Genomic DNA, 15,917 nt, shown 5'->3' with positions numbered 1-15,917 from the left:
TCGTGTCTAGGCGCAGGTCCTCCATCTGATCTGGATACGGCCCGGATCCGGCTGACTACATCATGCGTTGTGGTCGTGTCTAGGCGCAGGTCCTCCATCTGATCTGGATACGGCCCGGATCCGGCTGACTACATCATGTGTTGTGGTCGTGTCTAGGCGCAGGTCCACCATCTGATCTGGATACGGCCCGGATCCGGCTGACTACATCATGCGTTGTGGTCGTGTCTAGGCGCAGGTCCACCATCTGATCTGGATACGGCCCGGATCCGGCTGACTGCATCATGCGTTGTGGTCGTGTCTAGGCGCAGGTCCACCATCTGATCTGGATACGGCCCGGATCCGGCTGACTACATCATGCGTTGTGGTCGTGTCTAGGCGCAGGTCCTCCATCTGATCTGGATACGGCCCAGAGCCGGCTGACTACATCATGCGTTGTGGTCGTGTCTAGGCGCAGGTCCTCCATCTGATCTGGATACGGCCCGGATCCGGCTGACTACATCATGCGTTGTGGTCGTGTCTAGGCGCAGGTCCACCATCTGATCTGGATACGGCCCGGATCCGGCTGACTGCATCATGCGTTGTGGTCGTGTCTAGGCGCAGATCCTCCATCTGATCTGGATACGGCCCAGATCCGGCTGACTACATCATGCGTTGTGGTCGTGTCTAGGCGCAGGTCCTCCATCTGATCTGGATACGGCCCAGAGCCGGCTGACTACATCATGCGTTGTGGTCGTGTATAGGCGCAGGTCCTCCATCTGATCTGGATACGGCCCGGATCCGGCTGACTACATCATGCGTTGTGGTCTTGTCTAGGCGCAGGTCCTCCATCTGATCTGGATACGGCCCGGATCCGGCTGACTGCATCATGCGCTGTGGTCGTGTCTAGGCGCAGGTCCTCCATCTGATCTGGATACGGCTCGGATTCGGCTGACTGCATCATGCGTTGTGGTCGTGTCTAGGCGCAGGTCCACCATCTGATCTGGATACGGCCCGGATCTGGCTGACTACATCATGCGCTGTGGTCGTGTCTAGGCGCAGGTCCACCATCTGATCTGGATACGGCCCGGATCCGGCTGACTACATCATGCGTTGTGGTCGTGTCTAGGCGCAGGTCCTCCATCTGATCTGGATACGGCCCGGATCCGGCTGACTACATCATGCGTTGTGGTCGTGTCTAGGCGCAGGTCCACCATCTGATCTGGATACGGCCCGGATCCGGCTGACTACATCATGCGTTGTGGTCGTGTCTAGGCGCAGGTCCACCATCTGATCTGGATACGGTCCGGATCCGGCTGACTACATCATGCGTTGTGGTCGTGTCTAGGCGCAGGTCCTCCATCTGATCTGGATACGGCCCGGATCCGGCTGACTACATCATGCGTTGTGGTCGTGTCTAGGCGTAGGTCCTCCATCTGATCTGGATACGGCCCGGATCCGGCTGACTACATCATGCGCTGTGGTCGTGTCTAGGCGCAGGTCCACCATCTGATCTGGATACGGCCCGGATCCGGCTGACTACATCATGCGCTGTGGTCGTGTCTAGGCGCAGGTCCTCCATCTGATCTGGATACGGCCCGGATCCGGCTGACTACATCATGCGTTGTGGTCGTGTCTAGGCGCAGGTCCACCATCTGATCTGGATACGGCCCGGATCCGGCTGACTACATCATGCGTTGTGGTCGTGTCTAGGCGCAGGTCCTCCATCTGATCTGGATAGGGCCCGGATCCGGCTGACTACATCATGCGTTGTGGTCGTGTCTAGGCGCAGGTCCTCCATCTGATCTGGATACGGCCCGGATCCGGCTGACAACAGTAAACCTCGGGATAAACAGAAAGACTAACATTAGCATAGATGCCATTCTTATGATGTAACAAATACATTGGGTGTTATAGGAAGTGTATAGGATGTAGTTTATGGTACTGTGAATGTGAGTCTGAGTGTGTGTGTGTGTGTGTGTGTGTGTGTGTTTGTGTGACTACAAATACTATGAAATGAATATACGTTTTATCCACATACAGTACACTCACATAAAGCAATATATATTATATAGCAAAACCGGCTGCATTATTGTTTATATTGTCACTATTCGTGAAAAAAAACTTAAACTAAATTTACACATTTAATATAATATATTAACCCTTTGTTAATATATATTTTTATATACAATTTTATATTTAATGTATTATATATATTAATGTTGTTCTGTGTTTCTCTTCTCAGGGGTGTATTTGCTGTATAAAGCTCATATCCGTCTGCTGTGTTGTGCTGTCATGCCAAATCCTCATCGTCTGTCCGTCGGGGTGCCGTGGGCGTGGCCAGCACGCAGGGGGCGGAGCACTTGGCTTCCTCTTCGACGCCATTGGCCGTCTTGACGTGGGAGTTTCTCTGATTGGCTGGGGCGAGTGCCACCCATCTGCTGAGGCCCAATAATCATCCGCCCCTCCCCCACCCGACCACGCCCTCTTACCGTCGCCATAGCAGCGCTCCCGCGCGCTCCGATGTGCAAGGCTTACACAGAGTCTTATGTAAACACACTCTCACACACACACATACACACACACGAAAAGACGTCATTACCAAACGCCACAAACCCAAAGTATTTCACGTGAAGCCTGTGGGACGTCGCGGATCATTCCGGTCGGGCCGTGACTCTCATTCGCTCTTTCCTCACTTCTGTTCTTTTATTTTTAACGCATTTTTATGGCTAATGTTCTGTAGGAATTATGATTCATTATTGTTCTCGTTTTCTGTAAAAGACGTTTTATGGTTATGACATTATTAAAAAGAATGATTATTATTAAAACCGTTCTATGTTGCAACGAGAACAGCAGCGTTTGTTTCCTCACAAAGTGATTTTGCACTTTCAGTTTTTGTTTTTTGCTTTTCCTTCCTGTTTCTTGTTCACCTCCTTCATTCCATACATCTGTCTGTCTGTCTGTCTGTCTGTTTGATGTCTGACAGATGCATTGTGGGTAGTTTCACAGGTCCTGTACTGCTCACAGATGATGATGATGTTTTGAGCTTCATTTCCTTTTCAAAGCTTTATTCTTTTTGTTTTTTTGTGGATGTTGTTGGAAAAGCTTTTGTACATTGTTTATTTTGCTATTTCTGTTCTGATGTCATGTTGATGTTTTTAGCCAAATGTACAGACAGACAGACAGACAGACGCTTCATTTCACGTCTTTCTCAGAGTTTAGAGCCCAAATGTGTGGAAGCTTCTCTCCTCCACGGAATAAAAACAAAAGGCAATTTATACGAATTTATATCTAACAATTATGACTTTTTTACTTGCAATTATGAGTTTATATCTCAAAGTCAGAATATAGGTATATAAACTCGCAATTCCACGTTTCTCACAATTCTGACTTTTTTCTTAGCAATTCTACGAAAAAAGTTGAGTATAGGTATATTAACGTACAATTTCAACTTTTTTCTCCCAATTCTACGAAAAAGTCAGAATATGTATAAGAAACTCACAATGTATCTTTTTTTCTCACAATTCTGACTTTTTTCTTTGCAATTTTACGGAAAAAGTCAGAATATGTATATAAACTCACAATTTTAACTTTTTTCTCGCAATTCTACCAAAAAAAGTCAGAATATAGTTCTATAAACTCACGAGAATAAAGTCGTACTTGCAAGAAACAGAATTGCGAGCAAAAAAGTCAGAATTACAATTCTATAAAAGTCTGAATATATGTATATAAACTCACAATTTAAACTTTTTTTCTCACAATTCTATGAAAAAGTCAGAATAGTATAAATGTCTCACTGAGAAACTCAGAATTGCGAGATAAAAGTAATTGCAATTCTACAAAAAAGTCAGAATAAAGGTATATAGAATAACAATTTCCACTTTTTTTTATTTTATTTGAATCGTAAGGTAGAAACTCAAAAAAATTCGCAATTAGCCTTTTTTATTTTTTTTTATTTTTTTTTTATCCTGTGGCGGAAACGAGCTTCTCCGTAGAAATGTTGCTGAGATTGAACGATTTCTGCTGCCGTTTCGTCTTCGGTCTGACCAACCCAATAACGGTCACATGATCATCTGAGGCGAGACGGGCGTGTGTTTATCAGACAATCACCCGTCTGTGTGCGAGTTTGTGTCGATGGTGATGAAGAGAACCATGATCCTCCTCATCCTCCATCTGTCAATCATGTTATGCTCCGCCCTATTTTCCTTTCTAGATCTGTCAGTTTCTTCTCTCCTTTTTTTGGCTTTTATGTTTTTGGAAAAAATACTAAAGTGCAACAGCAATGGTTAAAAAAGAATTCCAAACAAAACTGAGAGAAATAATAAATATATATAAATAAAGAAATGAATATGACATAAGTGTGTGTGCTGTGTTCTTTGAGAGTGTGTTCAGTACCGAAACACCTTCACCATGTTTTAATCTCTACCACAGATGTGATGCTCTTCAATATGTCGGCACAGGACCTGAAAGAGAGCGTTTACACTCATGCCCGCTGTGTTATGAACCGATGTCTGACACATGTCACAATGCACAACACTGAGCTTTTGTCCAGCTGCTGTTTGAAGTCATTAATAATTGACGAACATTGCAACATTGACTCTTATTGAGCTGAAGTGAATCAGAATTAGCTGCATAATGACACTGTTGTCTTCCGTAGAGCTTGTTTCATAATTGATGACTTACAGCATTAACACTGGTATTTTCATGTTTAATTACTGTGAAGGTGCTGTGAAACAACCTGTAGTGTATAAAGTGCTACAGAAACAAGTAAATGTTAGCACTGACACCTGCACACGTTTCAGGCCAGAAGCATCTGCTAGCGAATCAATATCAGGGATTAACAAGTACCATGTTAGTACACTTACACCTACACCTTCAACATCCGCTTTCTTTGCAGATTTACACTTTCTACAAGCCTCCTTCGATCTTCAACACAAATCATGCAACATCTATTCACGCAACTTTATCACTTTGAGTAATTAAACTTCCCTCCGTAACACCAACCCCTCTTCCGGCTTCATCCAGACGAAACCTTGTAGAAAGTTTCAGACCTGTCTCTCTCTTCCTATTCCTAGTGAACTAGGTTCAATCTGATCCCAGATCTTCAGTTCTCATTCTGCTAGATTATCTGCCAACTTCGATGCTGTGAAACATCCGATCCTTCTGTGCACTCTCTCATCCCTGGAACAACACTATGCTGGTTTGAATCTCAGCTCATAGGTCTGAAGCGCATCATCTGGTCCCCGGGGTACCCCAGGGCTCAGTCCTTGGACCTCTCCTGTTTTCCATACACTACATCTTTGGGACCCATTATATAGGCGCATGGTTTCTCCTACCGTTGCTATGCTGATGACACACTGTTCTACTTTTAATTGCAAACAGACGATCCCACGGTAGCATCACGGACCAGTTGGCGTAGTTGGCTAACGATGCTTTCGGGAAACACACCCCTGGACTACTGCTCTTCTGGAAGGACTTCCAACATGTGCAGTCAAACCTCTTCCACCCTGGAGAGGCATAAAGTCACTTTCCAGAACCTTCTCGTTCACTGTTTCACACTGGCGGAAAGATCTTCCCAGACCTATCCAGACAGGCGGAAACTCATCTCTTCTGCGCGCACTTACTGCTTCATTCTTCTATTCTTTCACTGTTTCTCAATCCCTCCCTGTTCTTGCTTGATCTATTAACACTTCTCGCAGTTCTCGTGTTTGATCGCTTGTTGAATTCCTTTGGATGAAAGCGTCTGCTAGATGAACAAACGCTGCCTGGAGGTTTAGTTCACCATCATGTGTTCTGTGTGCAGCTGCTGGTGTCTGAATGTGATCCTGCACTGCAGAGGCTGAGCAGACCTGAGAGTCGAGCTCCGATCTGACCGGGGTTATCCTGCGTCTGGTTGGAGGAGGTTCAGTAACACACACACACACACACACACACACACACACACACACACACACACACAGTCAGTGAATACTCGTCTGCTGCCTCCTGCTCTCAGTGTTTTATATCAGTAATGAATCACAGCAACCCCTCCTCCCCTGAATGCGTGCTGCGTCAGTGTGTGTGACGCTCCTGCATGAGTGTGTGTGTGTATGTGTGTGTGTGTTTGCATTCTGAATGGATCCACAGCCGGTCGGAATCAGCAGCGTCTCTGTGCACAGAGGTAAAACACTCTGAGTGTGTGTGTGTGTGTGTGTCATAACTGTCATGTGCCTCATTTGTACAGTATCAGCGTGTGATGCTGCTGCTGCATGAGTGTGTGTGTGTGTGTGTGTGTGTGTGTGTGTGTGTGTCCTGCAGCTGAGAGATGCAGATTCTGCATGTTAACATCACACTGGGAAACATAGATTGCTTTCATTTCTTGACTGATATACTTCAATCACACACTCAAATCGGTCTGAACGACACACACTTCAGCAGTTCATGTGTGCAACTGGACAATTCTAGTTTGTTTATGTGTTATTGTAGTTTTGTGCATCTGGTTGAGACTCTCCTGTTTTTTTCTTGTTTGTGTGTGTGTCTATGTGTGTGTGTGTGTGTGTGTGTGTGTGTGTGTGTGTGTGTGTGTGTGTGTAGGTGACTATGAGGACGCTTCTCTCTTCTTTATTCTTTCACACCATGATCTGGGCCAGCACAGGTAAGATGTTCTTGTTTCAGTTATGTTTTTATGTCAGTATTGCTCTTGACTTTACTCTGCTCTCTGCCAGTAGCAATTGACCCCGCCCCCAAAATTGACGGACAGCAGACCTCGTCAGTCACAGTACAGGAGAACTTCACTCACCACTTCAACTGCCAATCAGAGGGCTGGAATCCTCAAGCCCCGCCCCTGCTGACCTGGTACCTGAACGGGGAGAGGCAGAGCGAGGTGACGGGCAGCCGGGGGGCGGGGCGTCTGGTTATGACATCACCAGGGGATTCCGGAGTGCTTCGATACGGATCCGTGCGCAACAGCACGTTCACACTCAAACCCAAACGCTGGGACCGAGAGCTGGTGTGTGCGGCGCGAAACCCTGCCGGAGGAGAGAGTTACAACGCCACCGTCACGCTCAACGTCCAGTGTGAGTCTGACACACTCCTGTGATAAAGCTGCACTGCGGAAAAATCTACGAAATATTTTTATAATAGTGATTTTAAAATGTCTAAAAATAAATGCAAAAGCAAAACCAGTGAAAATAACTATATTAGTGAGTAGAATGAAAAAATTAACATTATAACCAGTAGAGAGCAGCAGAGGGCCACTGATTGGATTACTTTCATTTTAAAAGCGTTTACCACCAGTAAACCACTAAAGTTAGGCACATTAAGCATGCTTACACACACACACACACACACACATTATTTAACCATTTATTTTTCAGTCAATGATGAAAAAGGATTAGACTGAAGAGACTTTGTATCCTGCGAATCCCTCTTGTGGATAACACTAATATTACAGCCTTCATTTTTTCAGTTGAAATGGCTTATAGTTTAGGTTTTACTGTGAGCATCAGAAATTCATGTTTCAGTTTCTTCAAAATGACCTGTTCTCCATATGTACAGAGTTTTGATAAGTTTCTACTTTGTGCACATGTTACTCATAATGGGCCATACCAGACATTTATTAAAAAAAATTATCAGCTAATATGATTAAATAGATCAAAATTCTTTGATAACTTTTTGCAATGAGGGTGTCTAGATGATGCATGTCAAGTTTCGAGCAAAAGGCCTATGGGGAGTTTGAAAAAGTAGATTTTACAAATTATCTCAAATATTTTTGATTGGTTCTTGAGGCAAAGTCGTTCAGAATGAGGAGATTTAACATATGATATGAATATTGTGAGAAATATGTGTGATACGTTGCATAATATATAGGGTGTAAAACAAAATAGCACCACCCGGTGGCCATCGCACAGACCTCTAGAACCATGAGTCAAACGTACCCACCAAGTTTCATTCCGATCGGCCTCCATTATCCTGGTCTAAGAGGTGCGCAGACTTCACTGGCCGATGGCAGCCATGTTTTCCGTGATACAGGAATCTCATCATGGCAGCTTGGACAAAGACACTGCATGCCTATCTTCAAGTCAAATCGGAATAATGGTTGCGAAGTTACAACTCTTTTTATGTTTTTTTTTCCGTATTATAGCGCCACCAAGTGGTGAATCACCACAGAGTGTTTTGTGCGACCACAAAATGAGCTTGTACATGAGCATAACAAGTTTGGTGAGGATATCTCATTGAGTTCAACAGTTACAGCCATTTTAGTGGAAGTGACATTTTGGCGTTCCGTCGCGAGCGTTGCGTATTATTAATAATAATACCAATAATATTAATTAAAATTTTGTTCTGTCGGTCAGATATTTGACATAAAATAATCACGTTATGTTTCAACCACAGATGGCGATAGAGAGGCCATAGCTTTAAAAGCGTGAACTAACCTCGCACGTGTGTGTTTGGTCCCTCGTGTCTCAGTCCAGCCGGAGATCTTGCGTGTCGACGCCCACTACAGCGAGACCGCGGACCCCGGCCTCTCCCTCATCCTCTTCGCTTTGGTTCGGTCCAACCCCCCCGCCACCATCACCTGGGTGGATCGGTCCGGTCAGCTGCTGGCCAACAGCTCCGACTTCCTCATCCTGGACTCACGGAGCCACCCGTGGCTGGCCAATCACAGCCTGCAGGTCACTCTGAGCAGCCTATCAGGAAACATCTCGGTCAACGCCAACAACAGCCTTGGCTCCGCCCACAGCAACCTCACACTCACAGGTGACACGACACGTCATCAGAAATCTGAAGCAGCACAACTGTTTCCAATACTGATAATAATCATAAATGTTTCTCGATCATCAAATCCTCATATTAGAGTGATGTGTGAAGGATCATGTGACACTGAAGACTGGAGTAATGATGCTGAACATCAGCTTTGATCACAGGAATAAACTACACTTTACTGTATATTCACATAGAAAACAGATGATTTACATTAGAATAATATTACACTGTTTTTACTGTATTTTTGATCAAATAAATGCAGCCTTGAGCAGAAGAGACTCTTTCAGAAACACCTCACCCACCGGTGGTGTATAATCATGTAAATGCTGGTGTGTGTATGAGTTGGTGTCCCGTTCCTCCAGAGTTCCTGCAGTCTCGTGTGGAAGTTCCGATGTTCGGGATAGTGACAGGTGGCGTCGCCGGCATCATCACCCTCCTCATCTTCACCTTGATGGTCTTCTTCCTCCTACAGAAGGATAAAACCAAAGCCATCGGTACAAAGACTGAACGCCAGAACACTGCAGATGAAAGCATACAATGTAAATGTATTCATGTGTTCATAAATGCTTGTTCCTGTGTTGTTTCTCAGAAGAGCCCGTCGCTGTGCATCTGTCCTCCAAACGGTGCGACGCGTCTCCCAGCATTCTCTGCTAATAATAACATTACTGAACGATTGATCTCGTGACTGCTCTGGTGTTTGTTGGTTGCAGTAACGACATGGTGAAGGTTCAGGTGAACGGCGTGTATCTGCCCAGAGAGAACATGTCTTTACCGTCACACGTGCAGCTGAACGACGACCGCACGCTCTGTAAGGGTGAGTCCCGCTTCTGTACAGAGCTGCCGATCTAACTGGAACATGGCATAAAGCATTTGTGAATAAAGCAGTGTTTCCATCCCATGTGTTCAAGAGAACAAAATCATCACTTCTTGGGTAACTGGTGGAAAATATCAGTAATAAAAATGTAAGTTTCTCCAATCTGACTCTTTTCTCCTCTATCATAAATGAGTTTGTCTCAGAGCGTCAGATGAAACACAATAAACACTGTCCTGTTCTCTTCTGTTCGAATGCTGGTGTTTGGGAACGCAATCGTGTCAGACGCTTCTGGAGGGAATTATATTACAATACATTTACATTTCATAATTTAGTGACTTGCATATTGCTGCCCTGTTGTTGCTTCTATTGCTCTCATCATTTGTAAGTGCTGTGACCAGTCCCAGTTATTCTAGCACAGTAGACATAGCGAGGTGCTTTTAAAAAAGAAATAGATATAAAATAGCAAGGGTTAGTATTAATGGGTCAAGTGTTGCTCGAAAGAGATGCGTGTGTCTTCAGCAGTTTAGTGAAAGTGGCTAAAGACTTCGGCAAGTCATTCCTCCAGCAGGGAACATGGTGCGTTGAAGTCATCTCGGAAAGATCATATTTATGAGTTGAATGCACATGAACCTCATCACAATGTCGTAAATACGAATGGGAAGCTCGGGATATTCTTTAAGCCCCGATCTTTAGCAGTGATATTGTCAGGCTTTTCTATTTACAGCGCAGTAGATAATTGCCTGCACAGAATATGATGGCATTATAATATAACAATGTAATATGTAACGAAAAAGTTTGCAGTGGCTTCATAAATTTGTTAAAAACATTTTTAAAAAGCAAAGCACACCTGATGCACATTTCTATGTTTTTCATTTTCTGGAACTAGAGTTTAAGAACCTTGCTGTATTTTTGTGTAATTAAGAGAAAGTACACCGCCATCTTACTCCAAGGAAAGTGACTTGAACGCACCTGCAGTCGTAAACACGACTTCCCACCTCATAAGTACGAACTTACCAGGAGGACTTGAATGCACCAACAGTCCAGGTGAAGGTCAGTGAAAGAGATTTTTCACCACAAGACACCATTCACCTGCAGAACACAAGCTTCTGGAGACACATCAGTCTGAAGCAGCGAGTTTAGGTATAGGGAGCAGAGCCAGTGGTTGTTCTGTAGGAAAACTAGCGGTCCCAGCACTGAGCCCTAAAGGCACTCCAGTAGCTAGATGATAACAGTGATGGGATAAACCATGTTTCTGAAAGACAGATCCTAGTGATGACATGTAGATGGAGAAGAGAAGCGGTCCCAGCACTGAGCCCTGAGGCACTCCAGTAGCTAGATGATAACAGTGATGGGATAAACCATGTTTCTGAAAGACAGATCCTAGTGATGACATGTAGATGGAGAAGAGAAGCGGTCCCAGCACTGAGCCCTGAGGCACTCCAGTAGCTAGATGATAACAGTGATGGGATAAACCATGTTTCTGAATGACAGATCCAAGTGATGACATGAAGATGGAGAAGAGAAGAGGTCCCAGCACTGAGCCCTGAGGCACTCCAGTAGCTAGATGATAACAGTGATGGGATAAACCATGTTTCTGAATAACAGATCCAAGTGATGACATGAAGATGGAGAAGAGAAGAGGTCCCAGCACTGAGCCCTGAGGCACTCCAGTAGCTAGATGATAACAGTGATGGGGGAAACCATGTTTCTGAATGACAGATCTAGTGATGACATGTAGATGGAGAAGAGAAGCGGTCCCAGCACTGAGCCCTGAGGCACTCCAGTAGCTAGATGATAACAGTGATGGGATAAACCATGTTTCTGAAAGACAGATCCTAGTGATGACATGTAGATGGAGAAGAGAAGCGGTCCCAGCACTGAGCCCTGAGGCACTCCAGTAGCTAGATGATAACAGTGATGGGATAAACCATGTTTCTGAAAGACAGATCCTAGTGATGACATGTAGATGGAGAAGAGAAGCGGTCCCAGCACTGAGCCCTGAGGCACTCCAGTAGCTAGATGATAACAGTGATGGGATAAACCATGTTTCTGAAAGACAGATCCTAGTGATGACATGTAGATGGAGAAGAGAAGCGGTCCCAGCACTGAGCCCTGAGGCACTCCAGTAGCTAGATGATAACAGTGATGGGATAAACCATGTTTCTGAAAGACAGATCCTAGTGTTGACATGTAGATGGAGAAGAGAAGCGGTCCCAGCACTGAGCCCTGAGGCACTCCAGTAGCTAGATGATAACAGTGATGGGATAAAACATGTTTCTAAATGACAGATCCTACTGATGACATGTAGATGGAGAAGAGAAGCGGTCCCAGCACTGAGCCCTGAGGCACTCCAGTAGCTAGATGATAACAGTGATGGGATAAACCATGTTTCTGAAAGACAGATCCTAGTGATGACATGTAGATGGAGAAGAGAAGCGGTCCCAGCACTGAGCCCTGAGGCACTCCAGTAGCTAGATGATAACAGTGATGGGATAAACCATGTTTCTGAATGACAGATCCAAGTGATGACATGAAGATGGAGAAGAGAAGAGGTCCCAGCACTGAGCCCTGAGGCACTCCAGTAGCTAGATGATAACAGTGATGGGATAAACCATGTTTCTGAATAACAGATCCAAGTGATGACATGAAGATGGAGAAGAGAAGAGGTCCCAGCACTGAGCCCTGAGGCACTCCAGTAGCTAGATGATAACAGTGATGGGGGAAACCATGTTTCTGAATGACAGATCTAGTGATGACATGTAGATGGAGAAGAGAAGCGGTCCCAGCACTGAGCCCTGAGGCACTCCAGTAGCTAGATGATAACAGTGATGGGATAAACCATGTTTCTGAAAGACAGATCCTAGTGATGACATGTAGATGGAGAAGAGAAGCGGTCCCAGCACTGAGCCCTGAGGCACTCCAGTAGCTAGATGATAACAGTGATGGGATAAACCATGTTTCTGAAAGACAGATCCTAGTGATGACATGTAGATGGAGAAGAGAAGCGGTCCCAGCACTGAGCCCTGAGGCACTCCAGTAGCTAGATGATAACAGTGATGGGATAAACCATGTTTCTGAAAGACAGATCCTAGTGATGACATGTAGATGGAGAAGAGAAGCGGTCCCAGCACTGAGCCCTGAGGCACTCCAGTAGCTAGATGATAACAGTGATGGGATAAACCATGTTTCTGAAAGACAGATCCTAGTGATGACATGTAGATGGAGAAGAGAAGCGGTCCCAGCACTGAGCCCTGAGGCACTCCAGTAGCTAGATGATAACAGTGATGGGATAAACCATGTTTCTGAAAGACAGATCCTAGTGTTGACATGTAGATGGAGAAGAGAAGCGGTCCCAGCACTGAGCCCTGAGGCACTCCAGTAGCTAGATGATAACAGTGATGGGATAAAACATGTTTCTAAATGACAGATCCTACTGATGACATGTAGATGGAGAAGAGAAGCGGTCCCAGCACTGAGCCCTGAGGCACTCCAGTAGCTAGATGATAACAGTGATGGGATAAACCATGTTTCTGAAAGACAGATCCTAGTGATGACATGTAGATGGAGAAGAGAAGCGGTCCCAGCACTGAGCCCTGAGGCACTCCAGTAGCTAGATGATAACAGTGATGGGATAAACCATGTTTCTGAAAGACAGATCCTAGTGATGACATGTAGATGGAGAAGAGAAGCGGTCCCAGCACTGAGCCCTGAGGCACTCCAGTAGCTAGATGATAACAGTGATGGGATAAACCATGTTTCTGAATGACAGATCCAAGTGATGACATGAAGATGGAGAAGAGAAGCGGTCCCAGCACTGAGCCCTGAGGCACTCCAGTAGCTAGATGATAACAGTGATAGGATAAACCATGTTTCTGAATAACAGATCCAAGTGATGACATGAAGATGGAGAAGAGAAGCGGTCCCAGCACTGAGCCCTGAGGCACTCCAGTAGCTAGATGATAACAGTGATGGGATAAACCATGTTTCTGAATAACAGATCCAAGTGATGACATGAAGATGGAGAAGAGAAGAGGTCCCAGCACTGAGCCCTGAGGCACTCCAGTAGCTAGATGATAACAGTGATGGGATAAAACATGTTTCTAAATGACAGATCCTACTGATGACATGTAGATGGAGAAGAGAAGCGGTCCCAGCACTGAGCCCTGAGGCACTCCAGTAGCTAGATGATAACAGTGATGGGATAAACCATGTTTCTGAAAGACAGATCCTAGTGATGACATGTAGATGGAGAAGAGAAGCGGTCCCAGCACTGAGCCCTGAGGCACTCCAGTAGCTAGATGATAACAGTGATGGGATAAACCATGTTTCTGAAAGACAGATCCTAGTGATGACATGTAGATGGAGAAGAGAAGCGGTCCCAGCACTGAGCCCTGAGGCACTCCAGTAGCTAGATGATAACAGTGATGGGATAAACCATGTTTCTGAAAGACAGATCCTAGTGATGACATGTAGATGGAGAAGAGAAGCGGTCCCAGCACTGAGCCCTGAGGCACTCCAGTAGCTAGATGATAACAGTGATGGGATAAACCATGTTTCTGAAAGACAGATCCTAGTGATGACATGTAGATGGAGAAGAGAAGCGGTCCCAGCACTGAGCCTTGAGGCACTCCAGTAGCTAGATGTTGGGTCTTAGGCACCTTATCCCTTGGAGTGTATAACTGTACTTGAGATGCCCTTCATCATAAGGATTGACAGGAGAATCTGGTGGTTAACTATGTCAAAAGCAGCAGCAAGATAAAATCAGATAAAACAAGGTCCTCCTCTATTGAGCGCATGAGTGTTTTATAGAATTTATGCGCATCTCGGTGCTCCCATCCTTGGAGTATTTTTATGCAATCTCCCAAAATGTGCTTACTTAAAATAGGTGTATGGAAACATATCTAATGTGAGTCTCTAAAACATCACCTGTCTCAAGCTGCGTGTTTCAGGGCAGAAGATCTCCAGGCCGAACACACTGGAGAGGAGACGCGCAGACGAGGAAGAGGAGGATCTGTCTGCGGCCTACGCTGCCCGAGGTCAGAGGTCATGACCTTAAAGGGACAGTTCACCCAACAATGTAAATCCCGACATCATTTACTCTCCCTCATGTCTTTCCAAACCCATGACTATCATTCATCTTCTGAACACAAATTTAGATGTTTTAATGAAATCTGAGAGATTTCTGTCCCTATTCACCCAAAACTCTGACATAATGAATAAAGCGCTTTAATCCAATCCCTCCGAAGAGACATGATTTAGTTTAAGCTTTTAATCACATGTAAACATTAGTCAGCGAACATAAACAGAAGCTTTATTGACCCACATGAACAAACCTGATTGGTTCTTCAGCTTCAACATCAATGTGTATATGTAAATAAAAGCCTAAATTAAACTATACATTTTTGGGTGAACTGTCCCTTTAAAGAACCCTGATATCAAGAACCAATAACGAGAGATCAAGTGTTCCTCACTGAGTCTAATAGATGTGAATGATTGTGTCCTGACAGGTTTCGCTCGCTATCCGATGGTGGGCTACATCTATAAAGTGAGCAGTACCAGCAGTGACGAGATCTGGCTCTGAACATCTGCACACTCTGACCTCTGACCTCACGAAGCCTGATCCCCCTGAACCCTGACAGCAGGCGGAACGGGATTCGGTTTCAGCATTCTTATAACTGAACAAACATCCAAACAGATTTACTGACAGACTTTGACTGCATCTCAAGAGTTTGAGTGACAGACTGCTTTGTCCTGGTGAAGAACTACACTACCCATAATGCACTGAGCAGAGAAAACACTGCTGCTATGGAAACAGGGACTTTCCCTCCCAGACTTGCTAGATATCAGCACACTAACATGAGTTAATTGTAAAGTGCTGGTGATGGTTCTCTCATACCATCAGAGAAAACGCTTGAAAAAGACTGATTCAGTGACAGAGACTCATGGGATCAGTAGTTCATTCGGAAGTACCTGTACATTAATGGACTGTAAATATGTGCTCTCATCAGTATTTACCCAGAGTTCATTGCTGCTATACGGAATGCTACATCATATTTGTGTAATATAAAGGAATGTTCAGTAAATATATGCAGATATTGTGAGATACTTGTATGTACTTAGATGAATAGAAGTATAAAGATTATGGAAATCATATTTAGTGTATCTTTGTAAAGCTCATTCTGAGTCTGATCCAGCAGGAGGCGCCACCGGTTTAACTTTACCTGAGCTTAACTAGCGCTAGTTGATTATTATTCCAGTCAGTGTGATTGTCGCTCTCTTGCTTGTGAAAGTTGCTGTACTATTATTATGAGAAATAGGCCTACCTCAATAAAGTCTATAGAGAATCACACATCATACGTGATTAGTGTAATAATGTTGTGTG

At 44.8% G+C, this 15,917-nt stretch overlaps 2 protein-coding genes across 14 annotated transcripts in view; both read left to right on the top strand.

The window, feature by feature from the left end:
• Positions 1 to 4,330, top strand: part of sik3 (SIK family kinase 3) — a 51,410-nt gene extending 47,080 nt beyond the window's left edge. For 4 of the 5 annotated variants that reach the window (XM_084418670.1, XM_084418668.1, XM_084418672.1 and 1 more), the window contains one exon: positions 2,222 to 4,330. The gene's annotated coding sequence lies outside the window, so the exon portion shown is untranslated. The remainder of the gene's footprint in view (positions 1 to 2,221) is intronic. The other variant, XM_084418669.1, reaches the window with a different exon arrangement.
• Positions 4,331 to 5,841: 1,511 nt separating this feature from the next.
• On the top strand, positions 5,842 to 15,884 carry tmem25 (transmembrane protein 25). 9 transcript variants are annotated; one of them, XM_084418667.1, is made up of 9 exons: positions 5,842 to 6,136; positions 6,550 to 6,610; positions 6,684 to 7,031; positions 8,425 to 8,715; positions 9,084 to 9,215; positions 9,311 to 9,344; positions 9,432 to 9,535; positions 14,485 to 14,612; positions 15,043 to 15,884. In XM_084418667.1, the coding sequence occupies exons 1-8, from the start codon at positions 6,050 to 6,052 to the stop codon at positions 14,583 to 14,585; spliced, it is 1,158 nt and encodes a 385-aa protein (XP_084274793.1). In that variant the 5' UTR covers positions 5,842 to 6,049; the 3' UTR covers positions 14,586 to 14,612; positions 15,043 to 15,884. The 9 variants fall into 9 exon arrangements, with proteins under 9 accessions (XP_084274793.1, XP_084274790.1, XP_084274788.1 ...); XM_084418664.1 differs by having other exon boundaries at positions 5,851 to 6,136; positions 6,681 to 7,031; positions 14,485 to 14,571; XM_084418662.1 differs by having other exon boundaries at positions 6,014 to 6,136; positions 6,681 to 7,031.
• The last annotated feature ends 33 nt before the right edge of the window (positions 15,885 to 15,917 follow it).

This window comes from Rutilus rutilus (genome assembly GCF_951802725.1).
Source record: "Rutilus rutilus genome assembly, chromosome: 9".
Classification (NCBI taxonomy): Eukaryota; Metazoa; Chordata; class Actinopteri; order Cypriniformes; family Leuciscidae; genus Rutilus; species Rutilus rutilus.
The sequence above is the reverse complement of the archived record's forward strand: the minus strand, read 5'-3'. Positions and strand labels throughout refer to the sequence as shown.

What these genes read in the sequence shown, in the direction of transcription:
- tmem25 (XM_084418659.1), top strand. Translation starts at nt 6,050, where the DNA reads ATGAGTGTGTGTGTGTATGTGTGTGTGTGTTTGCATTCTGAATGGATC. An exon ending in CATGATCTGGGCCAGCACAG is followed by an intron (nt 6,611 to 6,680) that starts GTAAGATGTTCT and finishes GCTCTCTGCCAG; the next exon opens with TAGCAATTGACCCCGCCCCC. An exon ending in GGATAAAACCAAAGCCATCG is followed by an intron (nt 9,216 to 9,310) that starts GTACAAAGACTG and finishes GTTGTTTCTCAG; the next exon opens with AAGAGCCCGTCGCTGTGCAT.